This window comes from Oryzias latipes, chromosome 2, assembly GCF_002234675.1.
Source record: "Oryzias latipes chromosome 2, ASM223467v1".
Classification (NCBI taxonomy): Eukaryota; Metazoa; Chordata; class Actinopteri; order Beloniformes; family Adrianichthyidae; genus Oryzias; species Oryzias latipes.
In genome coordinates, this window is record NC_019860.2 from 12,178,849 (window position 1) to 12,195,742 (window position 16,894).

The window sequence follows — 16,894 nt, forward strand, 5'->3', positions numbered from 1 at the left end:
CGTTGTAATTATATTTATTTCCGATGCGGCCGCCGGGGGATTTTTTTTGGTGGGGGGCTGCAGTTAACCGTGACACCGCGCCCCCTGGTGGTTCATCACTGCGGTGATCAAAAATTCGACACTGTCACAGCTCTACTGTGTTCGGAAATCGAATTAAAAAAAATAAAATCTCCTATCTTAGTTTTTAGTTTTTTATTTATTTTAGGCCATGTCGCCCAGCCCTACAGTGCAGTGATAAAGAACATTTAAGCTATGTGACCGGAACTTCTTTTTTAGGCGTGAATTATCCCTTTTTAATGCACACCCAGCAGCCAATCAGAATCAAAAATTCACCCGGACTGTGGTATAAACACGCTAGAACAATTTTTATACACGATAAAACAACGCTTTTCACACCCGTCATGTGACAAGATGGCGTAAATTACCTGTTACTTTTAAAACGTGAGTTTTAAAAAAGTGTTTTTCTTTCTGTGCACGGCCAAAACTCTGTTCTTTAACATCATTTTTCTTTTGCCATATATGTCTGGAGCCAGTTGTGCTTCAGTCTCCCTCACGCACACAGTGATTCACCTCACTGTTCTTGGCCTGACTAAACTCACAAAGCACTCTTCAGTGCTCGTTTGGTTTTCTTCCGATAGCTTTTATCTTGGTTTATTTAATTTACAGGATCAACAAAGATGCGGAGAGGAACCGAAGCATTAAGAAGGTAACGAGTGCAGAGCTCCTGTTAACACCGCGGTCAAGTGAGCCGACATCTGTGGAAGTGCGGTCGCGCTAGCCGTCACTGACTTTTTGCATGCGCGTTTACATCATAGTTTACGGTGCAAACGGCCAGCAAGCTGAAAAGACGGTAAAAAGCGCTAAAATCCCCCTTGTCACAGTTACTCATTATCAAATAACATGTACTGTGCTCAGAAATCAATGAGAGATATTGCAGCTGTATATTGTCATTTGATGTACAGATTTATTCATTTATATTGCACGTCTGACCATTCTATAATGAACTACTAAGAATAATGTGTTTGTTTGAAATATATGCAATCAGACAGATTCTAAAAGTGAGTTTGAACACTAACAAGAGTGTTTTGTGTGTTGTTGAGCATGACATTGAATGGAATGAAACAGAAATAAAGATTCTCCACGTAAAAGGGCACATATGGTCCTGTAATATGAATTCATTCTAAAGTGGCTTCTGTCTAAGATTACACAAAACTTTCAATGGATTACTGTTGTTAATGATGTTCATAATCATCACAGCAAGTTTGAAGAAAATTTACTGTATAAATTAGAGATATTGTCATAGTCTCATTCAGTCAGCATATAACATGGAAACCACCCAAAATGCCACTGTATTAAAAGATTACACAAAAGTTTCACTGGATTATTGTTGGTAAGAATCTTCACTAATATCACAAAGGTCTCCAGACTAACTTTTTTCACTAGGAGCACTGTGGCCCCCAACTGAAAATCTTAGGGGCACAACCAGATAATTTAGGGGCGCATGCCGTAAATCAACATGCTAACCAAATCTACTAATTTCCACTGTATTACTAATAAATACTTTAATAATAGATGCAGAAATTACAATGTGCTGTTTCTAATTCAGTGTCACATTTTATGCTGCACTTTTGAAGATGCAACAAGAAGGTAAACTGACAGCACCATCCCTGTCCTCACAGTACAAATGGTAAGCAAAATACCATACATTTAGAATAAAAAATAGTGCTTAGTAACAAAGTGATTACCGTAGTAACCTTCCGGTCATTTCACAGTTACAAACAATACTTAACTGTATGTAAACATTAGGGGCACTGGCCAATAACATTCCACTAGAACATGTAGGTCTAACCAACTTGAGCCTTTACTCACTTCCCCTTCGAGCAGATTTTCCTGTGTTCCTCTAGGACAGGGGTGTCAAACTCATTTTGGTTCGGGGGCCACATTCAACCCGTTTGATCTCAAGTGGGCCGGAGCAGTAGTGTAAATGCAAAATAACAGCTTTATTCTTGTTTTTTTTACCCCACTGGAAAACATGCCTCAACCAACATGGTAGCCTAATCATTTCGTATTACACATTCATTCACAGAGGCCAATGGATGTTAAATAAAATTAATTTCACTTTAAAAAATATTGGTTTATTTAATTTTATACAGCCTGAATATTTTAAATCTGACACTGAAGCAATCCTGATAATAAATTCAAGAGGGGCTACAGAAAAAAATGAAACATCTTTCTAAAATGTAAACATCCAAACAATGCCAACATTACACTAAATTAAACTTGTAAACATTTGTGAACATAAGAGTTTGGAGTTAACCTCTCTCCTGAAACTCCACAAGACCGTCAATATCAGGATTCAAATCCTGTGCAGAAACACATTTACTGTCATTCAATTGTGGAAAACACAATGAAATGTCCATTATTATTATCATTCATTATTATAAGAATGTTTTCCTGGTTTCTGCCTGAAATTTGTGGCAACACCTGCCTTCTTCTTGACCTTTGATGGAGCGCCACCAGTGACCAAAATTACTTTATGTGACCAGTTCACTTCAACATTGTCCAGCACAGTAACTAGAGAGCTGACTATGTCATCAGCTGTTGTTGTGTTAATCAACTCCAGAAACTCCACTGTGAGTCAGTAAATCTGGACTGAACTTGGATTTATTGAGATTTAAGGTGGAGAAGTCAGAGAGGATGTGCTCCCAATTTTGAGTCTGTGTTGAATGTTTTTTTTTAAAGTTCACTCTTTAAAACACAAATCAGTAAAGGAGAAACAAAATTCAGAAACCAGCCGTGCATGAGAATCGTTTGGTCGGGGTTGAACGCCGCCGCGCGCCTAACCGTAACCATAACCTTAATCTTCCTCTGGGTCTGCGTGGCCCAGAGAAAAGTTCAGCACTGACTGCATGCATTTAGAAAATTACAAGCAAAAAGATACGTTCTAAAGAGGAAAGTAAGGAACTCCTCAATGTGGACCCCTGCTGTAGACTCTGGCACTGGTACACTAGCCGCAGGTCGGAAGAACAAATCAATAGTTCGCTTGCTCATAGCTCAGACGCACATATCAGGTTGTGATGATATTTGTCTCTGTTTCCTTCCCACAGATGTTTACACGCGATCGATTGTCTCTAGGCCCTTCCCCCTCAACACATTTTAGCCACTTACAGTGACCATTCCTTCTTCTTTTCACACGCATTGGCCGCTAAAACGTAATTTCTCTAAATTTCTGCAGTCAATATTCTTCAAACTTGCTGAGATGATCATGAACATCATTAACAACAATAATCCAGTGAAATTTTTGTGTAATCTTTTAATAAAGTGGCATTTTGGGTGGTTTCAATGTTATATGCTGACTGAATGAGACAGCCTGAATGAGACTATAATATCAATATCTCTAATTTTATACAGTAAATCTTCAAAATTGCTGTGACAGGGCTCCAGACTGCGACTAAATGCGACCAAAATTTGAGCGTGCGCGACTGAATTTTACATCCAGTCGCACATGTGCGACCAGTAAATTTGCTTCCCCCACCCTCTGTATTTTTTATACATTAAATGTGGAAGGGGCACGTCAATGATCGATGAAATGAGCAATAAGACGCGAGCGCACACGCACGCAAACACATACTCATGAGACGCGAGCACACACTAGCGTTTCATTGAGTGATGCCTGAGGCGGCCAATGCGTGTGAGAAGAAGGAATGGTCACTGCAAGTGGCTAAATGCGTGGAGGGGGGAGGGGCCTAGAGACAATCAAGTGCGTGTAAACATCTGTGGGAAGGAAACTGAGACAAATATCATCACAACCTGATATGTGCATCTGAGCTATGAACAAGCGAACTATTGATTCGTTCTTCCGACCTGCGGCTAGTGTACCAGTGCCAGAGTCTACAGCAGGGGTCACATTAAGGAGTTCCTTACTTTCCTCTTTAGAACGCATCTTTTCGCTCGTAATTTTCTAAATGCATGCAGTCAGTGCTGAACTTTTCTCTGGGCCGCACAGACCCAGAGGAAGGTTAAGGTTATGGTTACGGTTAGGCGCGCAGCGGCGTTCAACCCCGACCAAACGATTCTCATGCACGGTTGTTACGGCAGCACATCGCTCCCGCGGGGGTCGGGTCAGCTGAGGTGAATAAATGTCCCACACCTACATGAGTGACAGCTAACGGGGCTTTAACATTAAACACGTGCAAGCGACAGGCGACAGCACGATTTAGTCTTAGACGCACTTAATACACGTGGGGAAAATACAACGATAGACGTGTTTGAGATCAAACAGCGCTGCGCCTGGATCATTAGCAAGACCAGGCCGGGTGGGAATGAAGGCGACTCTGCAGCGCTTACTCAACTACAAAAACCATCAGGACACATGTCCCATAATGCATTGTTTTGTAGTCATCAGTGCAGCTTTCAGTCAGTGCAGTACTAAATTTCCAGCTGTGTTCGCTCAGGTTGCTGCCTTGCTCCCACCCCTTTCTGGTGATATTTTTGTGATGATTGACAGGTGATGTTGGAGCAAAAACATTCGTCACACACCAGGTGATCTGCGCAGCGTTTCGTCCACCTGGGTGATCTCAAACACGCTTAATGTGCATCTGGGCAGCACATATTTGGTGTCACCAAGATACATTTCCATCCTATTTTTTTTTTAGCTTTTCTCTGATCTCAGGTATCAGTAACAATTGTTCTGATCTCCAGTGAACAGCGGCTGTTCTCTAACGAACCACAGTTTGAATTCAGTATAAAAATATAGGAGTGGATGACCGGCTGCTCTACAATAAATTGTGACCCGGGTTTAAATGTGCAAAAAGTCATAACAAAGAAAATCCAAAAGTGGTTTCTGAATTTTGTTTCTCCTTTACTGATTTGTGTTTTAAAGAGTGATTTTTAAAAGAAAAACATTCAACACAGACTCAAAATTGGGAGCACATCCTCTCTGACTTCTCCACCTTAAATTTCAATTAATCCAAGTTCAGTCTAGATTTACTGACAATCATCTTCATCCACACTGAGGGTCTCAGCTGTTTGGGAGGAAGTGCTGCCAAGAGTACAGCAGTAAGAAGAAGACAAGAGAAGAACCATTGATGGATTTACAGAACTGTAGAATTGGAGTCTTCTTTTGTGTTTAATAGTTAAAACTCAACAGTGTTAACTGAACCTTGTTAATAAGGATGTTTAAATGAGAAAACAGCAGATATAGAAGACTGAATAAAACAAGAGTTGATGCCAAGGAAGCTGTGCAAACATGGTTCAGGCAGGATAAAAGCTCTAGGAGGCCAAATTACAAGGGCTGGCCTTCTGAACCTCCTTGAGCAGGGGTGTCAAACATACGGCCCGCGGGCTGTATCCGGCCCGCCAGGTGGTTTAGTCCGGCCCACAAATGAAGAGTAAAAATAATAAGTTTATTTAAAAAAAGAAAGCAAGTTTCTAGTCCATTCCTGTGGTGAGTTATGATTTTTAAAGAAATAACCGAAATGCGCAATTCCGCCAATAGGGGGAGCAAACGAAAAGCTAAACAGGTGAAATAACATAACTCTGCATGTGCCAAAAAAGAAACCTAACAGCTCTGTGTCTGGGTAGGCAGTAGTTTGGTTCCCCGTGAGCCTCACCACTGAAGGATGATCAGTAGTGACACACTAATGACCAAAACGTTGTCAAAAAGAAAAAAAAAGTTGAACTGAAGTCCTGAGCTTTCCAGGAAAATGGAAAGCGTTTTATTTGTTCACGGACTAGGAAGACTTTATCTCCGTTGTTGAAGAGAACATACCTATGGCGTGCAGTTGAAGCTGTGGTTTCCTGGTGATATCCAGTCTGCGCTGACGACAGAGCTCCTCCTCGTACTGGGTGATGGTTTCTTCACAGTGTCTGAAGATTTCTTCAGCAACAGCAGCTAGTCGCTCGCTGATAAACTCTCTCAGAGACTCAAGTGAAGACATCGTTACTGCAGCTGCTCCATAAACTCAAATTTACACACCGACGTCCTCTTCACTGCAGCTCCAATCATCTGCTAGTCTCACAATCAGCCACTTCACATTTCTCACCTAGTCCTTTTCACTCATTTACAACAATCCTGACTGTTGTAGCTCGACTCACATATTGATATTTGTGTCAAAGAACCTCACGAACGGCCTACTACAACACCGCTATCTTCTATACACATGCTAACGCTGCTAGCTGCCGCCTTCTCGACACGGCATCAATTTCCCCCCAACCGGAAGTGTCGTTCAGTGGTGATTCAAGTAGACGGCAAATCACGTGACTGATGGAAACCAGACCTCATTACGACACATAACTTGTCTCGCGCTTCTACATCGGCACCCAGGCTTATTTTTCTGCAAAATGTACACATTTCAATTCCCCCTGACACATTCAGATTATTTTTGTATTATGTTGTTTGTCAATAAAATATAAAAAACAAACAAAAAAGCGGCACCCAGGCTTTTGTTTTGTTCTTTGTTTTTGTGAAGAGCTGTGCCTTGCATCATTGTGTGGTTGTTTCTGCGAGATTTTTTTTTAATGATTATATTAAAAAAATAAAAAAAATAAAACGTTACCCAGGCTTTTTAACTTGCCGAAACATTGTTACCATTTTGGGTTCATTGTTGTGATGGGAATCCCGGCTTTTCTTAGAGATTCGGCTGTTTGGATGGCTCCCTTCAGCTTCTTTTGGCTCCCGAACAACTCTTTAGGTTGTTTTGTTGCTTTATTTAATTTATCAACAACATAAGATTTTGCACAAAATGAATAACAAATGTAAAAAGTGTTTCAAATGTTTTATCTATTCCTTGCAGATAAAATGTTCAAAATAGGCGGTTAAATACAAAATCAGCCATTTACAATTCAACTTTTAAGTACTTGCATTTTTTGTAAAAGTACTTGCTTTTAAACAAATTTGATGCGAATCAACACAAAACACTGAAACTACAATCAGAATAAAAGTTAAAATGTTAAAGCCAAAAAGGACTTTTATTCATTCTAAAGGTTGGCATTAAGAAATATCAAAAGTCTCAGCTTTGGGTAGCTGGTCTGGATTCTCTGTATTGATTTTTCCTGTTCTGTAGAAGATTCCCTCAGATTTATGGAAGCGATTCTTTAGCATAATTAAGTATAAAAGTCAAAACCAGAAATGCTTTTTCATTTTCAAAATGAAGCTGCATTTTTGACTTAAAATTAAAATGAAAAAGCAATCCACCAAAATGCTTTTTCAGTTTCTTCTTCAACACGGCTTATTCTGTCACTTAATTAAAATAATAAAGAAAATGGTATTTGACATTTCATTTTCAAAAAGTTCTCTAGTAAATGTGTAGCAAAATTCCTTTAGAAATATCTAATTTGATCATTAAAATGGATTAACAGAAATGCTTTTTAATTGTCAAAATGTAACTGCATCAAATGACTCAAAATTAAAATGAAAAATCAAGACTTCAAAATGCTTTTTCATTTTCTACTTAAAAACTGCTTATTCTGTCATAATTAAAACAAAAATGCAAAGACTGGATTGCATTTTCATTTTAACATCCACCCTGCGAACACTATCGCAATATTCAATTCAAAAAAGCATTTCCAGCGAGGCGGCGCGGCGAAGACGTCAGTGCTTTCTCCGTGTGTCCATCTGGTAAGAGACACAGACATGCTAGGAGCAGTGTAGCTTTGTGTTAGCGGCAGAGAAGAGAGCTTTGTGTTGGTTGTGAACTTCTGATGATTTTACACAGCTTCTCAGGACAACGTGGAAACACAAATTCATATGATCAGATCGCAGCATTTCCGCCTTCGGCGATTGGGAGCTTCGGATCGATGGGCTTCGCGCTCCGCCATGTGAAGGCAGCTGCCAGTCTGAAGAAAAAAAGCTTGTCCGCGGTGCGTCCGAAGGAGGACTGCAGAAGGCATAAATGCTGCTACGTAGTCCTGAGAAGCTGTGTACAATCATGAGAAGTTCACAACCATCACAAAGCCATCTTCTCTGTTGCTAACACAAAGCTACACTGCTCCTAGCATGTGTCTCTTAGCAGCCGGACACAGGGAGAAAGCACTGACGTCATCACCCCGCCCCCGAAATGCTTTTTTCGAATTGAATATTGCTACAGCAGGGGTGGCGAACAAGTTTGACACCAAGAGCTGAATTTTTTCACTGAGAGTCAAAGAGCCACACCAATGACCTGCCAAGATGTACACACACAAACACAAAATTAAAGCCGTATTATTTTCCATAACACACTCCTCTCCCTACAATACAACAGGAAGTATTGTACTTGTGTTTATTTCAAGGAAAGTGTCCACTCTCAATACACACATCAAATGCAGCTTAGCCAGAGTTAACACAGCGACTACCCTGGAGGTCAGGTACCCCCTCCACACACACAGGCACCTCTCTCTCATCTCACACTCTCTCTCTATCTCACTCTTTTCTCTGCCTCTCTCTGACACACACAACTACTCAGTGACGTGCAGGGATGTTGATGCCGGAGAGGCATTGACTCCTCTGAAGTCTGATTTATGATGATAAAAACTGAATATTTCCCTATTCATCCAAGAGTATTTAACTTGTAATTCTTTGTATCTCAACATTCATCTTTCAATGACCCTTACACCAACAAATACACAAACATCTGGACAGAGCATCCTTCTGGTGTTCAAGTAATTCATATTCACAATAAAACATTAAGATGTGTGTAGATAGTTATATCTCTTTCCTCGTGACTTTGGCTCAGACGTATGGAGTCCTATACTGTTCATAATTAAATAAATAAATATTTAATTCAATAAATAAATATGACCTCATGCAAATACACAATCAACCAATAAATATCTCATAAATATATTAAAAGGTCATGAAATGGTGAAAAAGCTGCCCACAGATTTTAAATTAGCCATTATATTATTTAATATATTTCATTTTGCTTTAAAAACCTGTTCATTATTTTAAACAGCATTTTAAAATACTCATTTTTAATCATGTGGAATATTAATTATAATTCTACGTCTTTTTTCAGAACCTCGTATTTCAAAATCAATATTTTCCAAAGTAGCTTTGTTTTTATTTCATGTTGCTGTTTTTCACAATGGCGTATTTATTTCATTAAGAGCTTTTTAAGGAGAATGGATCTGTCTGTCAATCAGTGAAAGTGGGTGGGATTTAAACGCTCATTTGCTGATCCCTGGAAATCGACTCATATTCCTCGATACCCGCTCTGCGGTGTTCCAGTCAGAGAGATGACATATTTCAGCGATATCCGCGCGGCTTTGCTGACATTTGATACAAACTATCTGTCTGCAGCAAAATATGCAAACATGGACGACTCTGTTTTTGTAGTTTGAGGGTTCGTGTGGACCAAAGGAGCTCCGGTCGTCCACGTCTCGAAGTCCCCCGTGAAACACTCCTGACTCTTACGCCATTCACTTAGAGCTCTCCTTTGCTCTGCAGCTAACAACTCTGCTGTCTGAGCTCACAGATCCAGTCTGACGTCATCGTGCCTTACACTGTGCCGGCTCGCAGGAGGAGGCCAGCTGGCGGACGGACAGAGAGTCAGACCAGGCAGCAGCGGATAGCGGAACAAGCCTCCTGGACCTAATGATATTTTTCTATTTTCATTGAGACAATGATTATAAATCAGGTCCTCTGGTTTTATTTTTTCCCTCTCAGGGAAAATGTTGAACCTACGACGGAGTTTTAGGGCCACGGTGAGGAAAAAAAATTCTGGCCAACGTGGCGAGATTAAAGTCGTCATGTCGACTTTAATCTCGTCATGACGAGAAAAAACTTGACACAAAGTTTCGAGAAAAAACTCGTCGTGTCGAGATAAAAGTAGAAATAAAGTTTCGAGATTAAAGTCGCAATGTTGCGCGCGAAAGAAAAAAACTCGTAAATTTACGAGATTATTGTGGAAGTAAGCATGCAGAGCAGGTGAACGCCGTGCAGCAGCAGAGCAGACCGACTAAACTTTGTTGAACAGGTGAGCTGAATGTTAATTGATAACGTTCCAAATGTCTGGAGGCTCATTTGATTGATTTACGATTCATTAAAGTTTTATTTATTGATGGTTGGTTTGCAGGATCACTGCAGCCCGATGAAGCCATCGGGTGTCCCTGCAGCTGCTTGCTTGAATCCTTTTTTCCTCCACCAAAGACCAGATCTCTATGTTTGTGTGATGCTTCCGTCTGAGGAGGAGAAGCACTTTTTGCCTTTTTCAACGTTGTAATGCTAATATAACAGACTGTTTTCATTCATCTTTGTTTTTTAATGATCAAACTAAATAATTCATCTGCAGGAGGGGGCGTATGTAACACTGTTTACTTCCGCATTGGTGATCGGATGACAGGTTCATGACGTAATGTTACAGATAAACTTCAGGTGATGTGAATGAAAAAAAGAATAAAGGCTGCAGCGATCCTCTACACCCAAACGGGTCTCTGAGCTCCTTATTTTACAAATGAAAGTCCGCTTTACTGACACTGAACCCCGGAAAGACTGCTACACGGAAAAAAATCTGATTCTGAGTCGCCAAAAGACTCAGAATCTCTTTGTTTTAAACCTATAATCCGGAAATAAAGCTTCACAAAAGGCTCCACATATTTCATCTTCAAGCTAGGCTCCTATAAACAGACAACTTCGGGGTTTTCTCCTTGTTAATCTGACTTTTTTCCCGTAAATTTACGAGTTTTTATCTCCTAATAAAATTACTTTTTTTTGGTGGCCATAAAACTCTGTCGTAAACTCTGAAGTACAAAGCCACTAGCTCACTAACATTAGCCATAACACTGAATACTGAAAGACTCAGCTTCACTGCTCTCGCGGAACATTGCGACTTTAATCTCAAAACTTTATTTCGACTTTTATCTCGACACGACGAGTTTTTTCTCGAAACTTTGTGTCGAGTTTTTTTCTCGTCATGACGAGATTAAAGTCGACATGACGACTTTAATCTCGTCATGTTGGCCAGAATTTATTTTCCTCACCGTGGCCCTAAAACTCCGTCGTATGAACCTTTCGTGCGATGACGTTTCTCTTTCTGGTTGTAAAACGCATGGGAGATCCGGGGTTTGATTTGAGGATCACTTCCCCGTTCCGATGCCTCAGAGCGGGTTATTAAAAGATTCAGTCTTTATACTTTGTAGGAAACCTTTTTTTATTATTACTTTTCCGGCGAACTGAACAACAGACCCTTGACTTGCGCTCACACACACACTTTTGCTCTGGACGCTCTGATTTACACGTAATTTAAGAGGTAGTTTCAGTGCAGGAGCTGAAACAGAGACTCTCTGGGATGATCTCATGAACTCAAACATGGAAACATTGTTATCATGTAGAACTATTCAAACTAAATAAACCTGATCTCTTAACACTCTCCATGTGCATTGTGCATCCATGCATTTTAAGTGAGATAAACACAGCCACAGCTCCAAGTGGCTATCATTGATTGACAGAGTCCTTCTCCTGAAAAAGCTCTTCATGAAATAAATAAGTCATTCTGAAAAACAGCAACATGAAATAAAAACAAAGCTACTTTGGAAAATATTGATTTTGAAATCCGAGGTTCTGAAAAAAGACGTAGAATTATAATAATATTCCACTTTTTTTTTTTTTTTCCGGTTCCGGGTTACGGGCGGCATGCGTGGCATGCCTCTCTGCGAATACAACTATCTTCAAATTACTTAAAAGGTTGATTTTCCCCAAAAAAGAGAGCTGACCATGCCCCCGAAGAAACCCCAGGAATACGAAGACCTCAAAAAGACTCTTGACATTATTCAAGAAACGCTGAAAAGTTTTATGGAACAAGTGTCGGCTAAGCTAACGCCACTTTGGGAAATGATGAAAGAGTTCCGAAGATTTCGGGCTCAAAACGAGCAGCGAGAAAACCGGGTCGAGATTCTGGAGAAAAGACTAGACGATGTGGAACAGCAAGTAAGGATGAATAATGTAATTCTCACTGGAGTAACGATCATCAAGCCTCAAGCGAAACTGAATGCAGGAGCAAGCACTGCTAATGCTAGCGGTAGCGTAGCTAGCAGTGCTAATACGGTGATCGGGGAAGAGTCTTTGGAGCAGCAAATACATTCATTTCTCACATCTAAAGGGATTTCCCTGGATCTCAATACCATCGAGACCTGTCACCTGCTCCCCAGGAGAAAGGAGACGGATAAACCAGCGATCCTCATCAGGTTTGTGAATCACAAACACAAGCTAGCTTTGATGAATCAAAGGAAGAATCTGAAGGGATCTGCTCCTTATCTGAACGACCATCTGACCAGAAGGAATGCTGAAATCTCAAAACATGCACGGCTTCTCAGTAAGCGTAAGCAGATTGAGAACACTTGGGTTGAAGGCTGCAGGATTTACGTCAAACCGCTCGGTCCAGAGGACCGATCCAAGGTTCTGGTTGTGAAAACCATGAAGGACTTTGAAAAGTGTTTAATCACAGTCATCTGAAACAACATGGAGTAATAAACCAAAGAGCCAAATAATTTCAAGAAATATGACACCTGGATTCCTCACTTTCTCTGTAAGTCTGACGTAACCTGAATAAAAGCAGAGTTCTGACCTGCAGACAACTTGACCTCAACTTTCACCGTCGCTGATATCAGCTGAAGAAGGATATGGACCTGAATCTAATGTCTGCAGACATAACATCGAAGAGAACTATTAACTCTGTTTAAACCCAGAAGTACGGCTGTTATCAGTAAAAGAAGAAATACCAACCTTGGACAATCGACAGTTATGGACCCTTTTACTTTTCCCCTACAGCATTACTTTATTATAAAAAATAAAAATAAATAATAAAAATACAAAAAAATATTAAAAAAAGTAAAACAAATGATTAATCACTTATTGAAAATTGTTAAATTGATTGACTTTTAATGATATTACTTCACTTTCTCCAAAAATTGATAAATTGATTCAAAAATCTTTCCTAATGTAGCATAATTTTGCACATGTTTTTAACTTTTGATACCTGATGAAATTTTGCTATGAAAATTCCTGAAACAGTGTTGTGTCTACTTTACTGATATAGTATTATGTTTTATTCATATGAATGGCTTTTATAAGTAACATAATCTGCATATATTTCAGATGACTGATCTGCATTTGCCATGTTGATTTCTAAAATAGTTATTTTTGACGTAATACTTAAGTAATTCTTCTTTGTCATGTGCTTTATCGATATCTTATGATTTTTAATTCTGTCTGATAAAAACTGGGAACCGGATATTGATAGATCATGTAATAAAATGGTTATAGTATAACGGGGTGGGATTATATAAGTTCGCTTCCTTCCACTCCCTTTCAAGCAATATTTATTAATATGTCTAATTATCCTAAGTTTGATTAGTTACTGTATGAATGTATAACTGATGATTATATTGCTGTTGTGTATTATTTCTACCTAATTGCTTGAAATAAACCATTTCAAATCAAAATCAAAACATGAATAAAATGAATATTTTAAAATGCTGTTTTAAAATATTGAACAGGTTTTTAAAGCAAAATGAAATATATTGAATAATATAATGGCTAATTTAAAATCTGTGGGCAGACCATTTCATGATCTTTTTATATATTTATGAGATATTTATTGGTTGATTGTGTATTTGCATGAGGTCATATTTATTTATTGAATTAAATATTTATTTATTTAATTATGAACAGTATAGGACTCCATACTCTGATACTCCAAGGTAGTCAATTTTGTAATGTTGTGTGGCTTAATTCTATGGAGAACATAAACAATAAATGACCAATTTATTGAACCAATATCAGCTTGAACCAAAAGATTGACAATGGACACACTGACATTTTTCTGTGTAGAGTTTTGACCCATCACATTTTCTGCTGCTCTGATCACCTTCACTTTTGTAGCAGCCTCTGTGTACATTAAACAACTGGTCGCTGCATTTCTTGCTGAGTCGGCTTGGTGTCTGGGAATGTGACAGAATAGCAGAAGCGGCTGTGCTGAAGGGACCAGTCTGGGTCTTGGTTTGTTTGGAGTCAACAGTTTTATTTTTCGCAGTCCAACATGTTTTCGATTACAACTCCCCCCTACTGAGCAACACCTCTGCTTATATAGCCCTGCCCCGATTGGTTCAAACCATTACCGAAGGGATGCAGGGTTAACAGCAAAACACCCCTTTCAAAATGGTTTCAGCTGAATATTCAAAATGGCTGCCAAGCAGCTTAACAAATATTTGTCCAAATATGCCCTGGTGAGGAAGCAGGTGACAGAAAACCAGGTAAAATCAGGTTGACACGTTGACACACACAAGTAACAAATGCCACTTTGTTACAGGGAACAATGGTCACAATGCTGTTGTGTGTATGTCTGTGTAGTTTTTGCATGTATTTTTATTTAGAAAATGTTCTTCTATAAAGGGATATTTTACTGTGACCTTAATTTGTTAAGATCTTCAAAACCTTTTTCAAATTTTGCTGTGACCTAGTATTAAGACAAAGCATACAAGAGAAATAATACTTAAAACGTAATGATCTAAAAAAAATACAAACAAAAGTTTTATCCGTAAAAGGTACTTTTAATATTCATGTTTTCCTTAACTAAAACATTTATTTTTAAGAGACTGTGATGGTTTTAATGTACAAGTCAGATTAACCTTACATGTTTGATTGGAACATCGTACCATGCTCCCATGCATCATAGAAGCTTTTCCTTGACATCTATTAAAAAACAGAATATAAGAAAAAGATAACATTTGAAAAACAAATATATTAACAGCTGTTCAATGATGATGGATAAAAAAATATGACTCGTTAGGATACATCTTTAACTAGCAGAGTACAACAATATTATTTACATTTTGGTCAGACTTCCTACTGACCAATTTCTTTTTAAACATAACTTTTCCGTTTTTCTGCATGGCTTTTTTCCCCCTCTAGATTCTGGAGCTACTGAACTTATGAATCAAACTCTGTACAAACAAAAGACAAAAAACCACGTTCTCTTTCTGTTGAGCTCTTCCACAAACAGCATTGAATCATGGGAGAATTTCATAACGGTAATGCCAGAAAGTCTGTATCCCAGTTTTCAAAGGGCTGAAAAAAACATGTTTAAAAACGATGATCATGGAACAATGAAACATTAAAATTAGATGATAAAAATGAAAAAAAAAATGTTTTAAATTAAGAAAGATAGTATCCCAAAAATTATTAAATTCAAAAATAATAGAAGTAAAATAATAAAAAATAAAATGCAAAATTAACATTTGCAGACGTAAGCAGAAATGACATGAAGAATAAAGGCCTTTAAACTCAGCTAAAGTGTATTGAGGTTCTGGGACACCAGCAGCTTTGATCTCAGTCCACTTTGTGTGATTCTCAAAGGTCTGGTAAAGATCAAACAGAACTAAAATCCAAAGTCACAGAGATGTAGAATAAGCAGGGCAGAAATAAGGTGGTCTTTCTTTGGTCAACAGCCATGTTGCAATTTTCTGGACCAGCTGAAGGATGTTCAGAGAATGCTGGTCCATTCTGTCGTACAAAGAGGCGATGGAGTCCAAGAAACAACAGAAAAGACTTAATGTCCTTATCAGATGAGAGAATTACCAACACATATCATTCAAAGGAACAGTTTCTGGACAGAGGAAATGCAATCTTAGGCCTGGGCGATAAATCAATTGAATGAATTAATTCAAATTTTTTGTTACGGGCGATTTCAAAAATAACTAAATCGACAAACAACAACATAGCACACACGAAACGGCAAGCAACAGCATGGCTACCAGTGAGAGTGGGAAGTTTGTTCCCAAGAATGGAATAAAATCCTCTGTTATTTGGAACTGGTATGGGTTTGTGCCACACACGTGGAGGAAGAGACCCCACACTGCAAAATTTGCTTAAAGCCCAAAGGGCACGCGCCCAGTCCTCTTACACATGCAGCGCCCAGACACACATACGCATACTCATTCTACAACTTATTTATTTAGTTAATTAGTTAGATAGTTAGTAGTTAGTTCTTACTGTTCTTTGTTAATAAAGAATACTGTGTTGTAATTATTACTTGTACAGCTGGAGGAAAGAAAAGAGACTTGTTCTTTTACCGTATTTTCCGGACTATAAGTCGCCCTTTTTTTCATAGTTTGCCAAGGGGTGCGATTTATACTCCGCAGCGACTTATATTAGAAATAAATTGAAATAAATACATTGTTAACCCTCCTGTTATGTTCATTTGTGAGGAACAGAGATGATGTTCCTGGGTCAATTTGATGTATGAGGTATGTTAAGTGTTAAGAGTATGTTAAGTGACTCAGAGAATCAGCAAACTTTTTTTTACAGTAAGATCTTGAAGGCTAACAACATAATATTCTATTTTCCAATGATTTCATAGATTCAGAAATGCAATAAAAATGACAACTGTTTCTACAAATACAGGATGAAAACAGAATATTAGTTGGCCAATGATGCTTCATGAAAAGAATAAATAAATAGGTTTGAGAAAAAATTACTGTGAAATTATGAGATAAACAGTTTGCTTTGATTGTGTCATATGAGGTTGTAAAAGTTATTAGGTCTTGGTCTTAGATCTTGTCGAATAAATTTGCGACTTATAGTCCAGTGCAACGTATCTGTGTTTTTTTATACCTTATAATGCATTTTTGGGCTGGTGCGACTTATAATCCGGAGCGACTTATAGTCCGGAAAATACGGTATTAACCCGCTGTGGAGGCTCCGAGGGTCCGAACGGGGAAGTAAACCCCAAATCAAATCCCAGATCTCCGCTGCATTTTCCGACCACGGTCAGAAATGTCGTCGCAGGAAAGGTTCAATATTTTCCCCGAGAAGGAAAAATAAAATCAGAGGACCTGATTTTTAATCATTGTGTCAATGAAAATAGAAAAATATCATAAGGTTCAGGAGGCCCGAGGAGGCTTGTTCCGCTTTCTGCAGCTG

At 38.7% G+C, this 16,894-nt stretch overlaps 1 protein-coding gene across 1 annotated transcript in view; it reads right to left on the reverse strand.

The window, feature by feature from the left end:
- The window catches only part of LOC105358171 (gastrula zinc finger protein XlCGF57.1-like), a 39,340-nt gene extending 33,113 nt beyond the window's left edge, over positions 1–6,227 (reverse strand). The window contains exon 1 of the mRNA XM_023964686.1: positions 5,771–6,227. Within this exon, the coding sequence (XP_023820454.1) occupies positions 5,771–5,939 (169 nt within the window). The 5' untranslated portion in view covers positions 5,940–6,227. The remainder of the gene's footprint in view (positions 1–5,770) is intronic.
- Positions 6,228–16,894: the final 10,667 nt, after the last annotated feature.